Source organism: Centroberyx gerrardi, chromosome 1 (assembly GCF_048128805.1).
Source record: "Centroberyx gerrardi isolate f3 chromosome 1, fCenGer3.hap1.cur.20231027, whole genome shotgun sequence".
Lineage (NCBI taxonomy): Eukaryota > Metazoa > Chordata > Actinopteri > Beryciformes > Berycidae > Centroberyx > Centroberyx gerrardi.
The window spans coordinates 1,095,023-1,119,529 of NC_135997.1; the positions used below are offsets into that span (position 1 = coordinate 1,095,023).

At 42.1% G+C, this 24,507-nt stretch overlaps 1 protein-coding gene across 2 annotated transcripts in view; it reads right to left on the reverse strand.

The window, feature by feature from the left end:
• LOC139930083 (serine/threonine-protein kinase BRSK2-like) overlaps nucleotides 1-24,507 on the reverse strand; it is a 137,248-nt gene that overhangs the window by 20,035 nt on the left and 92,706 nt on the right. Inside the window, exons 6-17 of one of the 2 annotated variants that reach the window (XM_078283709.1) lie at nucleotides 23,768-23,801; nucleotides 23,119-23,187; nucleotides 18,279-18,425; nucleotides 17,539-17,570; nucleotides 16,319-16,483; nucleotides 15,970-16,067; nucleotides 14,330-14,480; nucleotides 9,600-9,659; nucleotides 5,470-5,530; nucleotides 2,425-3,082; nucleotides 1,548-1,596; nucleotides 500-623 (exon numbers count right to left, since the gene is read on the reverse strand). In XM_078283709.1, the coding sequence (XP_078139835.1) occupies nucleotides 500-623; nucleotides 1,548-1,596; nucleotides 2,425-3,082; nucleotides 5,470-5,530; nucleotides 9,600-9,659; nucleotides 14,330-14,480; nucleotides 15,970-16,067; nucleotides 16,319-16,483; nucleotides 17,539-17,570; nucleotides 18,279-18,425; nucleotides 23,119-23,187; nucleotides 23,768-23,801 (1,648 nt within the window). The remainder of the gene's footprint in view (nucleotides 1-499; nucleotides 624-1,547; nucleotides 1,597-2,424; nucleotides 3,083-5,469; nucleotides 5,531-9,599; nucleotides 9,660-14,329; nucleotides 14,481-15,969; nucleotides 16,068-16,318; nucleotides 16,484-17,538; nucleotides 17,571-18,278; nucleotides 18,426-23,118; nucleotides 23,188-23,767; nucleotides 23,802-24,507) is intronic. The other variant, XM_078283713.1, reaches the window with a different exon arrangement.

Below are 24,507 nucleotides of genomic sequence, written 5' to 3' on the forward strand. Positions count from 1 at the left end.
TTTTTTATATGGATAGTACACTCTGTTCTTGCTTTCCTTTGTCCTGGAAAGTGGAGTGTCTTTTGTCCTGCTTACTATAATGATGTAATCAGTGCTTGAATGCATGCATGATCACTATATATGGTTATGTGTGGTTTTGAGTGATTCTATAGGTGGACATGCAGTTAAAAGTCTGAACTAGTGGGTTGGTTTTGAGCCAAGTAGGTTTGGCTATGGGCCAAGATTTATAGTTTTGTTTACTTTAACCTATATAAGTGGATCCTGAACTCCGTTCTTTGTCACTTCTTTGTTGCTTGTTTGGAACACTGAACTGAACCATGCATGTCTGAATAAAGAATCCACAGAAGACTTTTGAACCTTGCTTAGTCATTTTGACCCACAACGGGTGAAGTAAAATTTTAGCATTTACATGGGCAAACAGACAGCAAGAGCAGAGATGGAGAGATGACAGTAAGAGAGGAGTAGAGAGTGGAGGACGGATGGATGGAAGGAGACTTACAGAGAGGAAGGCGTGGACGATGTCTGCCTTTATGGAGCTGAGCGGCTTGTCTCTGATCACTATGAAGATCTGCTCCTCCTTCTCCAGGTTGATGAAGTTACCAAACCACGACTTCTTGGCCAGTCTGCAGGGAGGAACAGGCTGCAATCACTACTGCTGCTGCTGAGGCACCACATGACTCACTACACAAGAGATCGGCTGTGTGTTTCTGTCAGGCAAGCTGGAAATATCTCTGAAATCATCATGGTAGCACTTCCCTAAAACTCCCGATCATCAGGAAGGAAGATGCAATAGCAGAGTGAAATACATACATACTGCCACTCCTACGAATTAGACTTTATCTGTGCATGTAGTCTTACAGCGATAATATAAACAGTCTACCATGTAGTTACATACCAGATGCGATTTCACTTTGCCGTTTATGAGAAGTGAATAACCATGTGTGCATGGCATGATGGGATGGCTGGCAACACGAACCAGGCCCGCCACACGATGAGAAAAGTTGAAAAAGTTTAATATTACCCAAATGAGCACAACGGTTGTGGCGTGACAACCAATCACATTCAGGTAAAATGCTGATTTGTTGGTTTTGCTGGTGTGTCACATTACTGAAGGTCGCCTAAAATACTTTAGCTGCTAACTTTAGTCTGGTAGGTTAAACAGGTAATGTTAGCTTGCTAGCATAACTATCCCATCACATCTAAATAGCTGTAGCCACTTAGCTAGCTAGCTCGCTAAAGTAGGCCTAAGGCACAATATCAAGATTATGTTTTCAATAAGCATTCTTATGTATTATATTTGGGCAAAATGAAATGAAGAAAATGATAAAATACAAAATATTTTTCCATAAACAAACTGTGAATTTGCTTGTCCCCAAAACACACCTAATGAAAAGCCCACAACAGATTTTGATTAAGCAAAGTTTGGTTGTATAGTATGTGTTGCAGCATGAAAAGTATCCTGCAATCATTTCTCTAATATCTATACTGTAGTGTTTAAATAATAAGGTCATGTCCACAGCCTGGTGAAGCTGCGCTGCGTCACTCACTCTGGAGACGAGTCTGGGGTGAGACTGGACATGTCTTCCTGGGTGGGAACTGTGGAGGCAGACGGAGGTCAAAGGTCAGAGGGGAAAGGGTCAGCTCAGGTACAAAGTGACATCATTACACCTCCTGTGCTCAACACAATGTTAACTCGCTGCTGTCTTTACCCGCAATAAACATAAAAACTGTGGTTATGAAGATGCTTTTATTTATCTTGTTTTCACCTAATCGCTATTTCAGATTCAATAAAAATACAATCCGTCATTGTAAATGAGATAATTTGCCTCATTATGGCTTGATTCCAAATTGTCAAGGGGAATTGTATGGCTCTTTCAAAGTGCCTATGGGAAAACTATACCTAAACTAAAGCAAGGAGGAACCATTTTCTGCTCCCTGTAATGAGACTGTTATCTTCTATATGACATGACCAGAGGCTGATGATGTTTCTGGTGATAAGGCTAGCAGCAGGTGAACCGCAGCTAAATACAGCGATGAGAGCAAAGGGATTATTTGCACTTTTTCCCCTGGGCCAGAAGAATGCGATGCTTCTGCCTAAATGCTCCGCTGCATTGATTATCATATAGATAGGAATAAGATAATATCATAAACGGTGTCCTGGTGGCTTAATGGTCTAAGGCGTGCACCATGTAAACGCAACGTCCTGGGTTAGGATTTGACCCAGGACCTTTGTCGCATGTCATTCCCCTCTCTCTCTCCCAATCTGTCCTGTCTATCTCTACTTTGAGCTGTCAAATATAATAATAATATAAAAAAAAGATAACATCATAAAGATCGGACTAAATCATAAATAGAAGTTTCACTGTGCTTGATCACTAGTCTGAAAACGCCCGCCTGTCCTGTCGCCGTCTCCTCCCATGGTACCTTGCATTTTCCTGCGGTGGAAGCGAGGCGAGCCCAGGAAGCTGTTCTTGATGGAGTTGAGGCGCGTCCTCCAGGGCATGCCCCCGATGGAGGGGCTGGGGGGCGGCGTGGGGCTGGGCGTGCCCGCTGGGCTGTCCTTGGGCGTGTGCACCGGGGTGCCTTTAGGGGTGGGGAGGGGGCTGCCTCTGGGGGAGGGGTGGGGGGTCACCTGCGTGATGGGGACAGATTTGCCGTTGTGGTCAGGGTGGAGGTGGTGGCGGCGGAGGGGCGACATCGGAGGCACGGGGGACAGAGGGATGGAGAGCTTGGGCGGGACGGTGAGGGGGGGGTGGCGCCTCACCCGGGGGCTGTTGGGGATACAGGGAGCCAGCGGCTGGCTGGGGGTCGACGGCTCCGACTTGGGAGCCGTGGGGCTCTCGGCCGTGTTGGGGAGGGGGTTGGACCTGGTGGTCTGGAGGGGTTTCTCGGACATTTTGGGCTTGGCTGGGAGGGTCTGAGTGCGGGGGTGCATGAGGGGAGACCCCATCTTTGGCTGGTAGGAGTTGGGCGTACGCGGCCCCACCCCGTTAAGGCGGGCCTCGGGGGAGTGGGTGGGGCTGCAGTTGGGGGACTGACAGAGGTCTGGGGACTGGGGCGGGATGAAAAACCGCCTGACGGGCTGCGATTGGTCATGCACCGTTCGGATGACAGTACAGTCAGCCAATGAGAAAGCACGGCCGCAGCCAAAGGAACACCACAGCCCGGTAAAATTTAATTTCCATACAAATGCACCGGGAAAGAAAAAGGAATGTGGTAGATGAGTTGAGAGGTGGAGCGAGTGACACGCAGGCAGGGAGTGGTGAGAGTGCAAGAAAGACAGAAAAAAAAAGAACATGCGATTAGCACAGTGAGCCAGTCAGGAGGCAGCAGTGGAAACCAGTCCTGGAGCATTCATGAGGCATAAACAGCAAGTGAACCAGCTTGAAAGCTAACCGACTTAGCTTCACCCTTCCCCTGGGAGAGCGGCCAGAACGCATGCACAATGCTGTGGAATGAATGACCGTAACTGACAGGACAGGTCATAACAGTCTGCTAACCGTTAGCTATGAGAACTAGAACTTGAGAACTTGAATCTGGATTAAAGTACAGCAGACCTCAGTGGATCTACAGTAAGTCTTTGATTAACCAGTAAGGCTAGTGAACCTGTCATGACCTGTCATTCCATTCTCATGACAGCATTATAAAGCACATATGAAGGCTGCTTTATATGAAGTGATTATCTCATTTTTTTTTTTAATTCAATTTAACAAGAAAAGTGAATTTGCATTTTATTGGTAGAGAAACAGGGACAACAATGGAGGACAACAATGGAAATAAGTCTTTTTGCCTTTATTGTGTGTTAAATTCCTCGACTAAGGACTATCAATCTGTCAAATAAAATCAATCAATCAACACAAACTAATGTGCACGTTCTTAATTCTTCACCCCATACACACCTCTTTTTGTGCAAATGCTCTACCAGATGACATAACGACTCATTAATTTATTACAGTACATAATGAAGTATCTTAAGACTAAAACGTGGCCCTTCTTCAGTTTGCAGTCATATACGGCGAATATCATCTGCCTTGAGAAAGAATAAAACAATGACTTTCATAAAGTTTTTGCATGCCTTTGCAGGAGAAGGAATATTTGATGATACACAGCCTGTGTCCTTGCTGAGGGTTGGCTTTAAAAATGCATGGGTTTACTAAAAAAGAAATGCTATACATGGAAGCTAGGGGCTGGAAGTTGATTTGCACACCTAACCTTTCTACTTTGTCTTTGCCGCAGCATTTTCCAGGCATTTTTTCTGTTTTTGAGAATGATGGATCTATTCTTGAATTCATCCCTGGGTGTGTGAGGATCTGTTATGTATGAACATTAATCACCGGATCTCATCTGGAGCTCATTGTTTGGCCTCAGATGGATCTTGTCCCACTTCATCTAAAGCCCTGTGACATACAGCCTGCCTTAAAGCCCGTTCACTGCAGGGTCAAACCACGGCCTCCACAGCAGAATGAGCAGCAGCCAATGCTCTATCTTCTCATTCTCGTAGCATTTCAATATTTATGTTTTTCGCACTGTGTGATCATGTTGTGAAATGGCTTTAAGTCTGACAGAACAAGTCATGACAATGAAGCCTCTCATAATGACTGTGAGCATCTAGTACGCCATTAAATACGCTGATTAAAGGAAAAATCCACCCTTCCATATATCATCAATCTGAGATCTTCACTGCATTAGTTAGTGGTGTAATTTATTTTTTTGGGGGGACCCACTTTCCCCTCAACCTGCCTCGTCTATTTCTACTTCAGTTAGTGATTTCCTCCGTTTCCCAGAATGCCTTTCAACAAACACCAGAGAAACAGCATACACTTGTTGCACTCAGTATGTGTAAGCGGAGAGAGCGCTAGCATAGTAAAATCTCAACCTGTCTCTCTGCTGCATTGCATTCTGGTCTCTCTCCTGCTCCTGTGGGTGGAGAAATTGGTCTCTCTCCTCTTCTACGATGGATTTCTCCCTGTATGATTGTTGAACGTCTCTTGGTGCAAAATGGCGGCTCTAGAAAGAAGCCCTCGCTCTTTGATTCTGAGGGACTGACACCAAAACCTGACGTTTACCGCTGATGTTTTACATCCTGAAACATTTTCTCATATCAAACTCCATTGTAGCTGCTGGAAATATCTGGAGATGACGTCACCTCGTCTACGATTGGCCAGTTATCCGATGGCCGTTTTTTCAACCATGTCAAAATGTTTTAGGGTGGATTTTCCCTTTAACTGTAATTCATCCTCCTGAAATGTAAACACACAGTTCTGCAGGACTTGCTTCATAACTGTGGCAGTTTTCAGATCTTGAACAGTCTTATGTAGGCTCTAAGTCAAGCAGGCTTAGTAGGCTGATGAGTGGCTGGAGTGGATGGATATTTGTGTGTTCAGTCCAGTGACATAAACAGCAGAGCAGAGCTGGCAGTGAGGTGCATTGTGGGAAATCAGTCAGTGCGTGGGACAGACAGGCACTTACCCTGGGACTGCTGAGAGGACTGGTGGACAGACCGGAGGACGCTCCGCTGATGGACCGTGATCTACACACACACACACACACACACACACACACACACACACACACACACACACACACGCATACACAGTGTTAAGTGCAATATAGACATACTGTACATTTCAATACATCTACTAGATGACAAAATGGGAAATATAGCAAACACTGCACAACCAAGCTACTCCACACGGGAACATACACACAAATACACACACACACACACATACACACATGCAACACACACACACAAACACACAAAATGCATGTACAAAAGCCTCAGCTTCTTTCTGCAGTTGCTCATCTTTTAGAAAGCCGGCTACAGCAGTTTGGCTACTTAACTGGAGCGCCGCAGAGAGCAGCAGATTGAATCTCAGGCAGAGTGAGTGGAGCAGAGTGACTCAAACAAGGACAGATCGCTGGCAGAAAACTCATTCTTACAGTCGCCGTTCCCTGCGGTTTTCACAAACACTTTTATTAAACGCATTTCTCTCTGTCCTTCAGCTCCACATCCCTCGCTCTCTTCTCCATCTCTCTCTTTTTTTAAAAATCTGTGTCTCTAAAGTTCACACCGCAGCTCAAAGTGTCCAAATTCTGTTTTTTTTCCCCTCCTCCTATGTGAAAACATGTAAAAACATCAGATCCGTTAGTGTGACCATAAAAAAAACACATGGAATCTGATCTTTTCATTTATGATTTGGACCAGGTTCATATGTGATCCTGAATCTGATCCATATCTGATCAGAATTCATATTGTTTTATGTCGCTCTCCATGGAATGTCGTAACTCTGCGTCCATTTGACTGGAAAAACATGGCGGACAACAACTCAAGCAGCCAGTGGAGCGACAGTGAGGTCGCAAATCTAATTTATATTTGGGAAGATGTCTCCTTCACACTAGAGGGGACAGATCGTAATCCACCAGTGTTCGAAATAGGATCAGGGCATGGACTGGATTTTTGGTTTCTTCTATGACAGACTGTCCAGATGTGACGTCGTTGTTGTTGTTCATTTACACATGTGGGTCATTTCAGGATGGAGGTCTGTTCAAACTGATATCAGATGCGGGTCACTTTCAAAAATGAATGTCAACAGTCTGATAAAAAAATCGGATCTGAGCAAAATATCTAAATTGAGCACTAAGGCCTGCAGTGTGAACGGAGCCTGGTGGCTGTTGTGTGTGTGAGGCGAACTCTTCTGCTGAGGAGAGTCAGATAATCAGAACTGAAACATTTGGCCAACGGACGTTTGTGAAACTCCACTGCGTGTGATTCCCATTAACATTTAGTGACACACAAACAAGACATGAAAAACACCAGGGGTTAAAGTCAACATCTAGAAATACTTCAGACACGTCAGCGTTACAGCATGTTCACACACACACACACACACACACACACACACACACACACACATAGAGAGAGCTATACATGCATTGCAAAATTCATTAGCACTGTGTCTCTGTTCTTCTCTTCATGAGCTTTTTCATTTTTCATTTACGATTCATTAACTTTTCATATCTCCCTCTCTCTTTTGCTCTAGCCTCGTCCCTTTCTGGTTCAACCCCCCCAGAACACACACTCACACACACACACACCCACACACACACACACACACACGCACACACACACCAAACACCATATAGGCCCGCTAACGTCTAGGGAGACTTTGGGATTTAATTGCCCATAGACAATTTGGCTTTGTTGGAAATGAAAATTGAAACAGTAAATCATATTTAAATATGCTTGAACACACATACACACACACACACACACACACACACACACACGCGCGCGCAGGATGACATCATACTTGGCATGACCAATTAGCTTTTCAGTTCACACCCATATAAATGTGTAAAATGTTGCACATCTTGCCTCCCTGTTATTAGTGTTATTACTTTGTTTTCTTCTTCTTCATTTTTTCCCCTCCCCTTTCCCCCAATTCCCCATCAGGAGGCATTTTGGCTCTTGCCAGGCCGCCATAGTTATTAAAAAAGTCTAATTACTCCTCCATCCTTCTCTGAGCGTCTTTAATCTACAAAAAAAATCAGGAATTTAATAAAGAACCAATAAAGATTATGACTGATATATCATAGACAGTGTCAAGGCCACAGTTTAACGGTGCAGGACATTTTAAAGTAAAACATACAGTATCTACTGTGTTAACTAATATTGAGGGAGTGCTTCAAAGTGCTAAACGGCTGCCAGGTCTCATCCACAATGATGCTCGACTAATGATGGAGAGGAAATCCTCCACACCATGTCAGACACTTCACAGACGCTTCTATTCTCATGCAACTCATTATCGTTACACTCATCATGTCCACAATATGGAGCCGGGGCCGGATAGTCTTTGAACGATGAGAATAATTTGCTCTTCACCGCTAGTGAGGTGAGAGAGAGAGCGAGAGAGAGAGAGAGAGAGAGAGAGAGAGAGAGAGAGAGAGGGCAGAATGCAACAAGAATTAGGAAAGCATTTTATGGATCTCCCCAATTAGATAATGAGAGCGATAAAGGACTATTCAGTGGGAGTGAAAGCCTTATTTCCATCCCTGTTTGCACTTCGTTCCAGCAAAGCACTCCATCTGCATTCCCGGCAATTAATTTATGCAAATCTCCATCCAGGCCGTGAATCCATCTAGAAAGTGTGTTCCAAAGCACAAGGTCAGCCATGAGCGGCTCGCAAAGAAAAGCTGGAGACGCCGCAAATGATGAAATTACACTCCCCCCCCCCCCCCCCCCCATGCTTCAGTAAGCAAACAGACTAGCAAAGCACAAAAAAACAAATATAAACACACACACACACACACACACACACTCACTGACAATGGGGAGTGAAGATGGGTGGAAGGGAAGGACAGCGCTGCCCTGCGGGGCTGAAAGAGTCACGTCAGAGAGGAAGTGGGTGCAAAAGGAGGAAAATATACTTTTTTTTAGTAAAGAGAGAACAGAGTCTGCTGCGTCCTGCTCAGTATCGTCTAATAAGACACACGCTGGTCCAGTCACTGTACTGGATGGCATCAGTGTTGGGGGTAATGTGTGACTGTAAACTACCATGAACATGCACTCTGGGTAACACTTCATCTGGACAGTCCATGTTGATACTCAACTGTCAGGTGACAGAAATCAGATGTTCAACAAAGTGTCACTTGCCTTTTTGCTGCGTCTCCACAGACTGTGGAACCTGAAACCTGATTCTATTTCTAATTCTAACCCTATAATAATTAACTCTAACCCAGACATTGAATATCTATAGATTTACACACTGTTGTATCACCTGAAACTGGACTGGACTTTTCAGTGACACATTATATTCACTTGATAGAAAGTTGAATGTCAGTGTTGGACTGTCCAAATAAAGAATGACTGTACTTTGTAAAGCAGAGTACTCAGATTACATGTTTGTGGTAACTAGTAATGTAGTGTTCGCATGCTTTCGTTTTTCATTAGCCTGTTGTTTTTTTTAATTAGAATCAATTTTATTTTCCTTTCATATTGTTTTTTTTGTTATTTTTGTTAGCACAATTTTTTAGAAAAGTAGAAAAAAATGAAAATCCTGTGGCATCTCAGACAACATGCTGCAAATTGAAAACACAATCTACGTCTGCTTCATCTAAATGAGATTGGCTTCCTGTTTTAAAAACAGAGCAACAGTTTTGCATTGCATTTTAAAACAACGATAACACACAGCACAACTCATGTTGCTATGGCATGTTTTAGAAATGGGGAACGCAAAAGTGCTCTTTAGTAGAAACTTTAGTAACAAGTTTAGAAGAAACTTTAGTAGAAACTTTAGTAACAACTTTAGAAGAAACTTTAGTAGCCCAGCAACTGTAGTAGCAACTTTACTAGCAACTTTAGTAACAACTTTAGTTTGAGGTTTGCGTAACTTTTTAATGTAACAAGTTACTTTTTAAGGTAAGTAACAAAGTAAAGTAACTAATTAATTTTTAAAGTAACTTTCTCCAATGCTGGATGGTATAAAAAGGAAAATCACATGAATTAAACTGATGGCTAAATAAAAAAAAGCATGGATTTGACACTCCTCACTCTGCATACCAACTGAGGCAGTAAGACAAACAGAAAAGACAAATACCTTTCTTCCTTGCTGCAGTTAGCGTTTGTGATATCCAAGCTTTTACTGAAAACAGATTTGCTAAAGGGGGCAGACAGAAAATAAAGAGACAGACAGAAAAACAGTCACATAAGGGGAATCCTAAAGTAAAGCATGCATTACTCAAGAAACAAAGGCTCATAAAAAAGTTGGTACTGTAATATAATGTTAAAATTAATTACCATGAAACAAAAAATAATGAGCAACACAAAAAGTCGGTACATGCACAAACTGAGAAATCAATAAGGAAACAGAACCAGGAGAAAAGGCACATTCATGGGTCATGCTTGAGTCATTGGGACATTCAACATACTCCATAAAGAAATACAAATATTTTAAATTCAAAAAGCCTGTGGCTCTAGTGATCTACACAAACTGTGTCATCCTCAATTTTACCCCTTTGCTGAATCAGTCATATCCTATGTGAAGGAGGCTTTCCACCGGCACATCTGCTGCAGTGACAATAACAAATCAGGTAAATCCTGCCGGTGCCATAATGTGCAGCAGCCTGCTGGTAGTGTAAATGACAGTAAATCCTGAGTGTGATAATCAATGATGAACCCCTACTGTTCTCTTAGAGTGAAATACATTTTTACTTATTGAGCGGTAGCAGTATTTCATTAATAAAACAAAATAAAAGTTGGATTATTGTGAAAATGTAACTTTAGCTATAAGTAGGGATGGGATGATCTGCTTATCGCACGATATGATTCAATACGCGATGTGAGGTTCACGATTCAATACAACCACGATACGATGTAATAAATACAAGTTCAATGAGAACAAAGTCTGACTGTGTAACCCTAGTGACACATCTATGATGGCTATCTATGATGGCTTGATGTAAACAACAATTTTAAAATGTCATTACAAAGTGGCAATAACATAATTTGAATGGAGAGCTTGTGAAACTGTGATGGTCAAGCGTCTCATTTGTGATTACTACAGCAGAATAACATGGAGCTGATATCACCATTCATTTTTCTGACCCGCAATACGGATTGTCACATTATTGTATTGCGATATATTGAATTTCGGTATATCGTCCCATCCCCATCTATAAATCTTCACAGATTAATCCCATAATCCCTTTTTCACATCACACAACAGGAGAACTTACTTTGGGGTTTTTCATCTATTAGTTTATGATACAGTGATGTGCATGGCCACATTAATAGCTCAGTCTTTTTAGGATCGTAAGACAACACATACGCATTTAATAAAAAAATACATTGCTGTATAAACAGTGCTTCACTGTATGTAATATGCTACAAGCAAACCAGGAAGCCTAACCCTGCTGTATTCTCCATAGAGGAGATGAAGGCAGCAGAGCCCGAGAGCTTAGATAACATTCAATTAAAGTGATAATTAATTGGATCTATATGTCATCACCACACATGCACCATGGGGCTGTACTGAATCTGTACAACACTGCATCCTCTCACATCACTAATGAACTATCTGCTTCAAAATCCCCCTCTTTTGTTCTCCCCACCTGGGTGGAAACGTGGCCTTTTAGCTTTGCCAAATGCACAGTTTGTTAAATTGTTCAGCCAAACGACGCTCGTCCACATCAGATGTTACTGCCCCGTTCAAAACCAGGATATAATCTACAGCGAGATAATCCGGTGGGACGACTGCCAACATCTGCAGGCTTAAAAGGAAGTGTAGAAAGACTGAGCAGAGAGGAAACACCACCAGGATTTAGGTTCATCACCGGTACGTAAAGGACTTCCTACAGCATTCCACAGTCTAAAAACCTTAAGAAACAAGGGCTAAATATTCTTCTGATCTAATTACTGTTAATCCGCATAACTTTAGTTTTTTTTATCCGGCACCACTGATCTTGTTCCTAGCTCTCTGCTGGTTGTTTTCCTGACTAATTCAAGATAGCAAGTGTTCAGTCTGCTTCTGTTATTTGAGCTCTTGCTGGATATCTCTACCAAACTTGGTGGAAATCACTGTCTGTGATCACAGGAACTGTTTTTGCTGTCTGAGCCTCAGGTCCAAACTAAATTAGGCAAAAAGGATTTCATGTACTCCGCTCCCTCCGCTTGGAACTGAACCCAAAATTATTTAAAAGCGAAAGACATGGTCTCGCTTAGTGAGTTTAAAATGATCATGAAGGATGTCAGGGCAGATTCAATGAGGAGCGGTCTGTGCTTTGTGGAGCCAAAATCTATTTAGGCCTCTGATCCTGATGGTCCGCTGCTGACTGCTGACTTTTTAAATGTTTATATAGTGAATTTGGAGTTTGTTTACCTTCTATGTGATGTTGATTCTATTTTTACATATGTAGATCGTTATATGTAATTTGTATGCCTTGTCATGGTGCTTTTTTCTTGGTCAAGTCTCAGGTTTAATATTAATGGGACAATCTGGTTAAATTAAAGGTTAAATAAAAATGAATAAAAAGCTTCTCCTGAAAAAAGAAAAAAAAAAAAAACCTCCCTTGATCAATCAGCCCTAACTACAGACATATTTCTAAGTTAACTTTCAACTTCATAATTTTGCAGAATGTGGGATCAAAGCAACTGCTGGAGGTGGTGGAAGAAAAAATCATTTTTGAAAAATCTTAGTCTGGTTTTCATAAATATCACAGTGCTGAAACTGCCCTTCTCAGAAATACTAATGATATCCTTATGAATGCAGATTCAGGCAAGTGCTTAACTGCTTAACCTCAGCACAGCCTTTGACACCACTAATCATGTTTCCCTAACTGACAGAAATGGGGCTGGTATCTCTTGGACTGCGCTGGACCGGTTCTCATTTTTTCTGTCAAACATAAACCAGATCCACTAAGGGTTTGCACAGGGAAGAGCGTGCGCTGTATCAACAAAGTGACCAAATCAAAATGCCATGCTGTTCACTAACTAACTGTTATATGTAAATCTCATATTTTGCCCACATAATAGATAAGATAAGATAAGATAAGATAAGATAAGATAAGATAAGATAAGATAAGACAGCACTTTATTGATCCCCTTGGGGAAATTCAGGAATACGTCGGCGAGGCCATGCAAAATCGAGACTGCATCCAATTCACTAAAACCTCGAAACACCGACTCCCTCAGATGATTGCAGCGCATATAAGATCCTTTGAAAGATGCCATGAAAACAAGCAAGGGAGACGGTTTCCCATCCTAGAATCTCAAATCAGATCAAAGAGCGCTCCAATCAGTTTTAAGGCACAAGGAAGCCAGTCTTCGTGGATTAGTCTTAAAGCTGAAGTACGTACTTTGCGTTTGCAGCTGGTGATGAAGGGGGCAGTTCGTTTGTGCAGAGCTCGTTTGCGCCACAACTTCATTTGCATAAATATCTTAGTGAATAAGATGAAAACTCTGCGCTCTTAGCTCAAGCAAATAAAAATAAAAAATACACAAATTGCTTTCTCAAAACAATCTTAGTGAATCTGCAGCCCCGTCTCTAATGGCGTTTCTTCTGATTCGTTGATTCCGTGTGGTGTGCCTCAAGGCTCAGTTCTTGGGTTGATGGCGTTCTTTCTTTACATCTTACCTCTCATAAATCAGATATCTCTTCATGGGATTTAGCTTTAGTGCTGGACACAGTTTGCGACGCCCCTTTCAAACACTTGGACTCAGTTGCCATAGATACATTATCTTACATATTGTCCCATGTATGACTCTTTCTTGAGCCTAAAGAGCCTCCATGCACTGTTGGTCCATCTCTCCTATACAAGTGTGTTCCAGAAAGGTCCATGGTTACCTTGTGGCCTAACTTGGCATAGGACACACCTAAGGTTCACAGCTTGTCGGACAAGGTCTGGCCTTTGATTGCATGCTCCATGCACACTTTACACACATATGGCACATACCTGGGTTTTCTGCTCATGCAATCAAATATTTGTATGATTTACCCCAGCTACGGGCTCGCTGTCTGTCAGACTCACTGAGTTGGGATTTTATGTCCCATCTCTTATGGTATGTACAGTACATCCTGAACCGACTGACAGGGAATGATGCGTCATGTGTAGAGCCACAGTTCACTGAAGGTGGGAAGGATTTACAGCCTGGCAGTCACCTTGAGAGGCTCAGTGAAGTGCAGGATTGAACTAAGGGCGAACTAAGGGCAAATAAGACTGCATACGTGACATTAAAGACCCCATGAAATGAAAAGTTACTATTTTTTTACCTTTTTGTCAATGTTGCTGGACTAACAGACTGTCTCTTTCCGGTAAACAGCTCATTTCTGTTGATGACTCATCCTGCACTCGGGGGCGGATACAAACATTTCATCCAATGAAATTTTGATAGCTGTTGGAATTATTCCCCCCACATCCTGCTATGTTTTTTTCTAGCATGCAGCTCAGTTCAGCTGCAACATGGACAAAGGAGTGTTTCTGGCTGCTTCACCTAAAACTCGGTAAAAAATACACAGAAGCAATTCACTCTCTCCACGCCACTTCATAGGGTCTTTGTCTCAGGAGATGGCAGGATGTGTGAAATGTCTGAGAAGCTCCTGTCCCACTCTGTTTGAGCTGCACCTCCTTCCCTCACTTCATGGAACTGGGATTAAATATCATATATCATATCAAATATCACATCATTACTGTTACTTTGTCCAATGCGGAGATAAAGATCTTTGCCTATTACACTTTCAGCTGTAGGGAATCTACTGGGTTGACCTGTGTGTGTGCGTACAAACATGTCTGTCCATGCATGTTAATGCACGTGCACATGTCCGTCCCCTACCTCTGTCCGTGGGTTGCCATGTCGATGGCTCGTCGCACGGGGACGGGCGAGCCTCCCTCCGTGACGCTCAGCACCTCCATGGACTTCCTCTCCGGTCTCCTCTTGCCGTGGCGGCTCAGCATGGGCGAGTCCACGCGCTTCCTGGGCGGGTCTGCTGAGCGCGGGCAGGTTAGGTCAGACGAAGACACCGTCCACAGGTCAGTGAGGGGACAGCATGAGGACAGAAACTAGTCAGTGACCAGCCAACCAACCAAGCCATAAGTAACTGTAATTAGACCACAATGAAAACCCCTTTGAGGAAAATCTTTTTTAAGTTCCAGACTCAAATCTAAGGGAAAGCGTGTCTTTGCAGTTACGGCCCCAGCTCTCTGGAATCATCTCCCCCAACACATTAGATCAGTCAAGTCTGTTCACTCTTTTAAGCTGCTGGCTTTTTCATGACAGTGTTGAAAATGTTCAGTGCTGCATGTGTTTTACTTTATATTTGTGTATGATTGTGTTACTTTAAGATAGTTTTAAAAGAGTTTGTCTCTTCTTAAAGTTGTTTTGTTACCGTGTGTTCTTTTATGTCTTTCATGTCTTTTCTTTCTTTTAATTTTCTCTTTGTGAAGCGCTTTGTAAACTGTGTTTTAAAACGGTGTGTTTTAAAAAGTTTTCTTTCCTTACTTACTTTCTTAAGGCTGGATTAGTCTGAGTATTTGCTGTTGTTGGGTGAAAACCTTGTATCTCCAACTTTTCCTTGTTTTGAGCTTGATGACAATGCTTTCATATTATCCACTGGGTTTTGAAATGCTTTCATAATCTCAAGGGTTTTACAACTTTCACAACTCATACAGGAACATATAATCCTTCAATTTCAGTTTAAACATGAAAGTCACCAAAATTAGAGTTACAAGGTTTTTACTCAACAACATAATGCATTATGGTTGGAAAACAAACTGGAACACAAAAAGTGCATTACAGATGCTTTATTCTATGTTTTAGCTTGCGACTTTAGCTTTGTCCATGTTGTGTTTGATATCTTATTCCATGTTCACTGTACTATGCCACACATGTATATTGTCTACATTTCATTTCAATTTGCCTAATAATAAATGCTGTAAATGCAGCTTTTTTTATTTGTCCTATAATCCACATCAATAATGGACATATTGTTATGTCAAACTACACAGATGATGAACTGTTTGTTTGCATTTATTCTCTGTACATTTCAGTCACTCCATTGCGATACACTGGCAATTTTTTAAATTTTAATGTCATTCAAAAGGTAGTCAAACATAATGCAAGAGACACTGCTGTTCATTGAGAACGTGCAGCATATCTGTTAGGAGGCAGCGTTAGTGCGGTATAAAACAATAGCCTCCCAATAGGAGAATGAATGTATAGAATTGGAGAATAGAATTGCAATGAAATTTGTGATCTAATTAAACGCTCTTTCACAATTAAAATCTTTTTATGTGAACAATAAACGCTTAAAACACAGAGAAACAATGCTCTACCTTCCTGATTTATTGTGTTTTCCATTATTCATAGTTTAAGTGAATTATTTAAAATGCATTAAAATGGCCGGTGTTCCCCTTTAATATGTTGGTATACGTGTTTAATCTTGCATGGCGTCGGGCTCGGCTGGATTAGCCTACCTATCTCGTTGCGCGGCGGCAGGTTCTGGTCCTCGTGGCTCGGATACCTTTCCTTACGGTCCAGCAGGAGGAAGTAGATCATCTTTTCCTGGTTGTCACTGGAGAGAGAAGACAGAGAGAGAGAGAGAGATCAGCGTCAGCCGCGTCCGCTGGTTCAGTAAGATGCTCCATCATCAGAAGACATGTTAAATAGAAGTATTCATCAAACTGACAATTTCTTTGTCGTTTCATATATTTCTCTGCCCCTTTCATTGGTTCAGTCAACGCCCCCCTCCCCCTTTAATCTGCTTCCTCAGTGGTTTTTCCTCTCCTTGCTCCCTCTACCCTTCCCCTCCTCCTCCTCACTCACTCCTCAGACAGCAGGTCTTTGGTGAGTTTGGCCTTGTCTCGGAAGCAGCCCAGGGAGTGCATGCTCTCCAGGACGTCCGGGTCGATCTCCTCGGCTGCGGCCAGCGTCCGGATCGCCACCTTCCTGGGAACTGGCTGCTCCGGCTCCGGCTCATTCTTCCCAGCTCTGGAACACAACACAGGAAGCTAAAACACTAACCAACTACATAAAACTGCATTTTCTTTTCTTTTGATTTCCTTCCTGTACTTGACTTCCTTGGCATTGTTCCGCCAGTTGCTGCTGTGGCACCTGAATTTCCCCCAGGGGATCAATAAAGTGCAATCTTATCTTATCTTATCTTATCTTATCGTTTGACTGATATGTACAGTATGTTTACCGATATGACTGATGTCACCAAGAGCCGATATTTTAAATGAGGATTCAGTGTTTCTCTCAGAATTTTGTTCTTGTCAGAGTGGAAAAGCCTCTGAAACAGCATTTAGACCATGTGACACTAAAACTCTCCATTTAAACTCAGACTAAACTGAGACTAATGTAAGCTCTTTAAGGCAGGGTGACCTACCTCACCTATTCAATGGCAGGAGAAACTCCAAAATAAAGAATGGATTACATAATTGAACAATTAAATGAATAAATAAATTGTGCAAAGAAAACCAAATTTCACTGCAGGTTTTACAGATTATATGGAGCTGTGGGCAGGGAGGGAGCAGGTTGGATGTGGACGATACTGACTGACCGATATTCGACATTTATATTTATATATATCGGTCTAATCCTTAATTGTAATATCAGCTAAATGACAGAATTCTGCATTTTGAATCCAGAAATAACTCCATTAGGGATCAGAGGTCCATTAAGAGCAGCGGAGTGTCCTGCTGTCGACATGCTCTCTCTCTCTCTCTCTCTCTCTCTCTCTCTCTCTCTCTCTCTCTCTCTCTCTCTCTCTCTCTCTCTCTCTCTCCTCTCTCTCTCTCACTCTCACTCTCTCTCACTCTCTCTCTCTCTCTCTCCCCCTCCCTCCCCCCGGATCAGCAGAAAGAGCTCTCAAGACTAATGGGCCTGCTTCTTCTCAGAGAGCTTGCCATTAGAGTTCTCAAAAAATGGCTTTGATGAGAGCAATATTCTGCATTTCAATATTTGCTGTGATGGATTTTTTTTTTTCTATCAAAACACAAACACACTGAGATAAACGGCCAGAAAATACAGACGGGTATACTTACAGGTACCACGTATGCTTCTGGATCTGCTCTAACTGTGAAGGCAACAGGAGGAGGACAGAGGCATTAATGACTCCTTCATTTGGACAGTGACACTGAGCAAAATGTGACGTCATGGAGCCTCGCTGCAGGAAAACATCTACAAGATTGTCTCTGAAAGAAGAAATGAATCTGGCGGGTTGGTTTACCTGTACTATCAGACTATATTTTTGAAAAGGTAAGAACATTTTGAAACATAAGTGAGTAGAAAGATTCCTATCACAGACAACATTATGGACATCCTAGTGATATGTTGTGGCTTTCATACCATGTGAAAGTGTACAGTCAGATGTTTTCATACCAGTGTATACAGTGTTGTGTCATTCAGCTAAATAGTGTAATCGCCCCTGTAATTTTATATATGGCATTGCAGCTGTTTCACCAAACCAACCGTTCAAAGTTGAGATAACTGCAGACAAAACATAATAAAATAAGCGACTACCCCTTATCAAATTTCGTTTTACTATTTTTGTACTTTTCTATTCTAAGCTAAAAAAAATTATACTCGCCCTGAGATGAAAAGGTTTTAAGCAGAGCAAGTAGTTTGAGGGCCAGTTATGGTGCAATTCTGCTAAATTTAGATCCGCCACTCCCTAAGGAAACACTGGCAATAGCCCAAACTGTTAAAATGCACACTGAGCACGATTCTATTGATGGAAAATGTTTTGGCCCCTCTTGTCCTGCCTGGTAGTGAGGTGGCGTACCGTCAGTCTCTTGGTGGCGTCCACCTCGATCATGCCGCGGAGAAGGTTCTGGCAGTCTGGAGGGATGAAGTGAGGCATGTGGAAAACTCCCAGCTTCACCTTCTCCAGAAGGTTCCTCAGGTTGTCGTCGTCAAACGGCAGGGCGCCCTGCAGAAACCGGGACAGCGTCAGGACCACGGGGAACCACTGGAGATCAGGCACACTGTGTTTGGATAGTCCAGTGCTGAGACTCAGCTTACTATCAAGCGACTATCGTGTCAGTAAAAGGTCTACTGAATTTCAGGTGATACTCACAATGGTTGTCTCATGGTTAGGGTAAATCGTAGGGTTAGAGTTACATACACTACCAGTCAAACGTTTGGACACACCTGATTGAATGTTTTTCATTCTCTTAAAACCATTTTGATCTAAAGGCTTCTGCTTAAATGCTTGAAATGTGTTTCTTAGACAAATATAAATAGTGAAGTTGATCCTATGTATGAATTTCTTTCCAAAGCCTTTGCCTTTCCATCCAGGCAAAGGGCGGCTACTTTAAAGATCCAAAATATAAGATAGTTTTGATTTGTTTAACACTTTTTTGGTCGCTGCATAATTCCAATTGTGTTATTTCATAGTTTTGATGTCTTTATTATTATTCTAAAATGTGGAAAATAGTAAAAATAAAGAAACATGTGTGTCCAAACTTTTGACTGGTAGTGTAGTCGGAAGAGATGCAACAAATAGTAAAGTGACACTGTTGAGCATCTACTTTCTGCCAGCTGATAGAGAGTCTCAGCACTGCACCATCCAGATGAAGTGTTGAAGTGAGATGCATTAGGACTGACATGACATCCTATTTTAACATGACAGGAGAGCTGGAACACGGGAGCCAATACAGCTGGGTTTAATAATAGAACATATTACATGAAAAAAAAAATCGATGCAACGATTGCGGGTTTTCAAAAACACAATACAGGCATCAAGCTGCTCTTTCATCAGGCCGCACAATACATTGCCACTGACATCCGTTTGTTGTAATGTAAATGGCCTGTCAGGTGTTCGCCGGGAGATAATCTGGATTTCGACAAAGAAGAGGACTGGAAGCGGTTCGTGAGAGATCCGTCACGAGAGTGACTCGACGATGAGGCAGGTCTGCGTCAGACCCGGACAGCGCTGCCTCTCCCCTCCAGCTGGGGAGCAGAGCTTATGATGGGATGACTGATACGGCTCCTCCTCATTCAAGAGGACGGAGACTCAGAGACGCAGAGACGGGCCAGATGGCCACTGACACTATGTGGGTAATCAAAACAACAGAAGTGGAGAGATTTATCTTCACATGATGACTGTGTTATGTGCTCAATCTCAATCAGATGAAACCATGCATGCGTAGTGGTGCGCACACACACACACACACACTCACACACACACACACACACACACACACACACGCACGCACGCACGAGAACGCAAACAAGCATCGTAATTTACTTGCTTCTCAGTCTCCCCACTTGTCATTGTCATATTATAGTGCTGGTATTGTGTGATGTGCATGTCTGTGTGACTGCGTGGCTGAGTGTGTGTGCTACATAGCAATGTGAACGACATCAGTCTGAAATCACTGATTCACACACACACAGCTGATTTAGGTAATTGATTTAGAGTTGATATTAAAGGGGAATGTCAGCCATTTAAAAAATTTTAATATGATTCAGAATATCTTCAGCCATTTCAGCCATTGGCCCTTTAAATGCTTGTTATGGTCACATCTTCTCACAGATGAATATCTTGCTAGTCAAACGCCAAGGTCTGAATGACAAAAAAAAACCCCAAATATTTTACTATATTAAACAGTAACAATGGCTGTGGATCCCACACTCATGAATATGCCAATCAATAATGAACTGGCAAGAGCTAACCTAACCTAAAGTCAGACAGTAATAAATTAAGATGTGACAATATGCATGACTAGAATGATTCAACTCTCCTGCCACACAATGTAATCCCTAATCAATCACATGTTAAAGGAAATGTATCGTCACTCTGTCCCAGACAAAATCTAATAATAGGGAACCAGATTAAATCAACACCAGCCCCGTCTTGTGACTGTCTGACCGATAACAAGAGTTGGGTCACAGTCAGAAGTGGTAGATTACAGCTAAAGTTAAAACTATTTAGCCAATCCAGATGCCTTCTGATGGAAGTGTGAACCGTAGATGTGCATATTTTATATTGTTTTGCGCCACATTGTCCTGTGGCTCTTCAGAAGTCTATCCATTTGTCAAATTATCCAGGTTTTAGCAGAGAGACGGTACTGCAACCGTGCAGAAAACAATAGTTTCGTTTCATTATGACAGGATAGATGGTAACTGACAAGGCACTCTAAGGGGGGAAGAACAGTTTCATTTCTGTACTCATTTAATATATAATGCGGTTTAAATTTTTTATTGGTAAACAAGGCATGCTTTCTTCATCCCATCTTGCATTCAACCCCACCTGGAGAAAAGCTCAGACTGGGGCACGGAACAAGCAAGCCGGTTTCCTTGATATCACAGCATCCATTCTGTCTCACGCTTATGTGAAGTTTCTTATATTCCCAGCGGCAACAAGAGCACACAAAAGTTAAGAAATCGCAGATCTACAGATCTAAGTTTCCCATGCCTTTAACAACAATCTTGGGGTATTGCAAATGCCCAAAAGTTCCTGTCAAAAGTGTATTTGGATATTAACCTCCAAATTCCCAGGGCTAGTGCGACTGTCAGGTAGTTTATTCTGTGTTGAAATATTCACTGACATGTCCTTAGATACTCTGCCAGGGACTTAATAAATAAAAAGTTACTACAGCATAAACATACTGCATGCCTCAGGAACAAACTAAGTCAACTTCTCCTTTCTGTCCCTCTCTCCATTCCAGTTGAAATATTGCATAAGGCCAGGAGTGTGAATAGGCCTTATTCCCATTACCTTTATTTAACCAGGTAAAGTCTCATTGAGATTTAAAATCTCTTTTGCAAGAGACACCTGGCCAAGACAGCACCAATTAAACATACATAAAGTTACAGATAATACAACAAAGAAAATAACTTACAAAATAGAAACAATAAAACTATATCATGTCAAATACAAAGTGCAATAAAATTTGGATTGGGGTGAAAACAATAACAATTTAAACAGTCACAGTTCCCTATTGAACGTGTTTCCAAGTCTTTTAAAAAGTTTGAAATTCACCAAGGACAATCAAATTTTCTTGTAGGACATCCCAGGAGGAGGGAGCTGAGAACCTGAAGCTCCTCTTACCCAGGTCTGTGCAGAACTCAGACAAGTACAGAGCAGAAGAGCAAAGGCTATAGCTGCCAGTGTTACGCACTATGTAAGTAGATAGGATGGGAGCATACAGTACCAAGAATGGACTTATAAATAAATAAAAGCCAGTATGTATGCCTCTGCATAGACAATGAGGGCCAGTTAGCCTCGGTATACAAGACACAGTGATGTGTAAGAGCTTTACAGCCAGTTACAAACCTCAGTGCATCTAAAATATGTAAACACTGTGCCGATGCAGTCATATAAATCAGATCCCCATAATCGATCACAGTTAAAAATGTAACGGTCACCAATCTCTTCCTGGAAGGAAAACCAGGCCTAAAAATTTTACCTTTTTCGTCATTGCTTCAGTGTGCGGTTTTAAAAGAAAGCTGGCTATCAATTAAAAGATATTTGAACCTGAGTTAGAAAACAACATAGCTTATGTTTTCTGCATTCAAAACTAGCTTAAGATCATGTAAGTGCAACTGAACAAAGTCAAAAGCAGGTTGTAGATAGGCATACAGGCTTGGCTGAGAGTGGAGGCATAGCAGTGGATGGTAGTATCATCAGCATAGAAATGGAAATGAGCATTTGGAACATTTTGACCCAGGTTATTGATGTAAATGGTGAATAATATTGGACCAAGAACTGAGCCCTGAGGTACACCTCTGGACACTCATGAATGTAGAGCTAACACCATCGACATGAACACACTGACTTCAGCAAGGTTATTAACAAACCAGCCAATAGCATGGTCAGACAAGCCTATATTAAGTAGCCTAACCCTAACCCTGCTATTGACTGGTTTATCATCATCATACTATAAAGCAAGGAATCTCTGTCTGTCTGTCTGTCTGTGTGTCCTTCGCATATCTCGAGAACCGTTCGTCCAATCTACTTCACACTTGGCGGGTGTATTGCTGGGGACCCAAGGAAGTGCAGTGTCGGATTTGGTGCAATTTGGACACGCGACACGTTCAATATTAATAAACTTTGAATAAACAAGCGAGCAGCACTCTGTGCAGCAGCGGGGCGAACGGGCACTGCACTAGTTTGATTAATTTGGTTAATTTGAATTTACATCACACTCTGGGGAAACTACCTGGAAGAGCAAGTACAGCCAGCTCTGTCCTACTGTCGTGTACCAAGATGTGCATATCACAACACAGATTCCCTACTGAAAAACACATTAGAAACGACTAGATCTCAAAAATCCGAATGGATAGGTTAACATTTTAAGGAAATATTTGACCCACTGGTAGCTACTGGCTACTAAGCTAGGCAACTTCCCTGCTACATTCAATAAGTCATAGTTGTTGTTCCTGAGATTGCGAGCTAATCTGATAACTGTTCGGTCTATATGAAGTCCTCACTTCTGTGTTGAAGGAATGCTAATTTCATATATTTATTCCAATCTTCCAGGTAGGTTTCCACTCCGAGTGTGACGTTAAGTTAAAAATGGCCGCCATGGTAAGGACAATAGGAGCATTTCTAATAGGCTCCGATTTACTTTCAATGGGTTTCCGTCATCGCCAGGGCAACAGCAGCTGTCACTCACCACTAAAAGTGCAAAGAGGATGACTCCGCAGCTCCATGCATCTGCTTTCCTCCCATCATACTTCTCTCCCTGATACAGAGAGAGAGAGAGAGAGAGAGAGAGAGAGAAGGAGAGACCAGGAGTTATTTTGTATTTTGTGTTGAAATTCAATTTTTTGATGTACCCACAACCTGCATTGTGTACTTCAACATCAGTTAGTGATTTACTACATTTCCCAGAATGACTTGCAACAACCCGCAGAGAAGGGGTTCTCTGTGCTGTATATGTGCAGGTGGAGAGAGAAATAGTGATTTTGTCTACATTTGGCCAGTTATACACAGGAATAAAAAAAACACCACCAAACAACCAAATGGACCCTGGCATCCAAGGGTGGATGTACATCGCCAATAGCTGTTTTTAACAGTGTTACAGAGTGTGTTTTTTTTCCCCTTTGAGAGAACATAACACATATAAAGTGGTACTTCTATCCAATGAGGGGGGAAAGGGGGCAACACAGAAAGGAGAACACAGTGAATACAGAGATGAGAGAGCAGTGATATAAGAGCCATTCTGGAGAGTACGGCTGGAGCTGCTATTACTGTATGAAAGAAAGAAAGACAGAGAGAGAGAGAGAGAGAGAGAGAGAGAGAGAGGGAGAGAGAGCACTTACCCTGATAACCTCTGGGCAGGCGTAGTGTGGAGATCTGTGAAAGCAGAGGCACAGAGGGGGTTATGCTGGAAAGGACTCACACTAGGCGACACACAACCCTGCAAACACTGCTAATAAAACACACACACTCACACACACACACACACACACACACACTGCTCTTAACCAGAGTATAAACGGGGGGAACACAGCCAGCAGCCATAGCCAAGTAACTGCAAAATATATGGTAGGTGAAGCTTTTTGTACAAGCTTCTGGCAGCTTGCTCTCCTGAGAAATAGGAACCAACTTACCAAAACTCCATTAACGTATCTCCAAAACTTAAAAAAACAAACAGAACATTTTTATTGCCTGATGTGGACTTTTTTTGTTAGCAAAGTAACTGTTGCGTAACATGAACTGGCCTGAATGCAGGTTCCTGTGACGGTGGCTCATCTGGTTGGATAACATAACAGCCTGCAACACTATGCCTGCTAGTAATGTGTAACGGGACGTATTGTTGCAATGAGAAAAGTTGTGCTGGATATTACTAATGGCTCTCAGCTATATGCAGTTAATAAATGCATTTGGTTCCCTGAACATGTTTTATTTTGCACGTACTGAGGAGAGACAGATCTGTTCTGATGTGATCATACTGTGTGCTGAACATCTTTGTCTTCTAAATAACTGAGTAATCACACAGTGTTCAAACACTGCAGTGAAGTAACTAGCCTGGTCTATCTGTGTGTGTATTATTCACAAC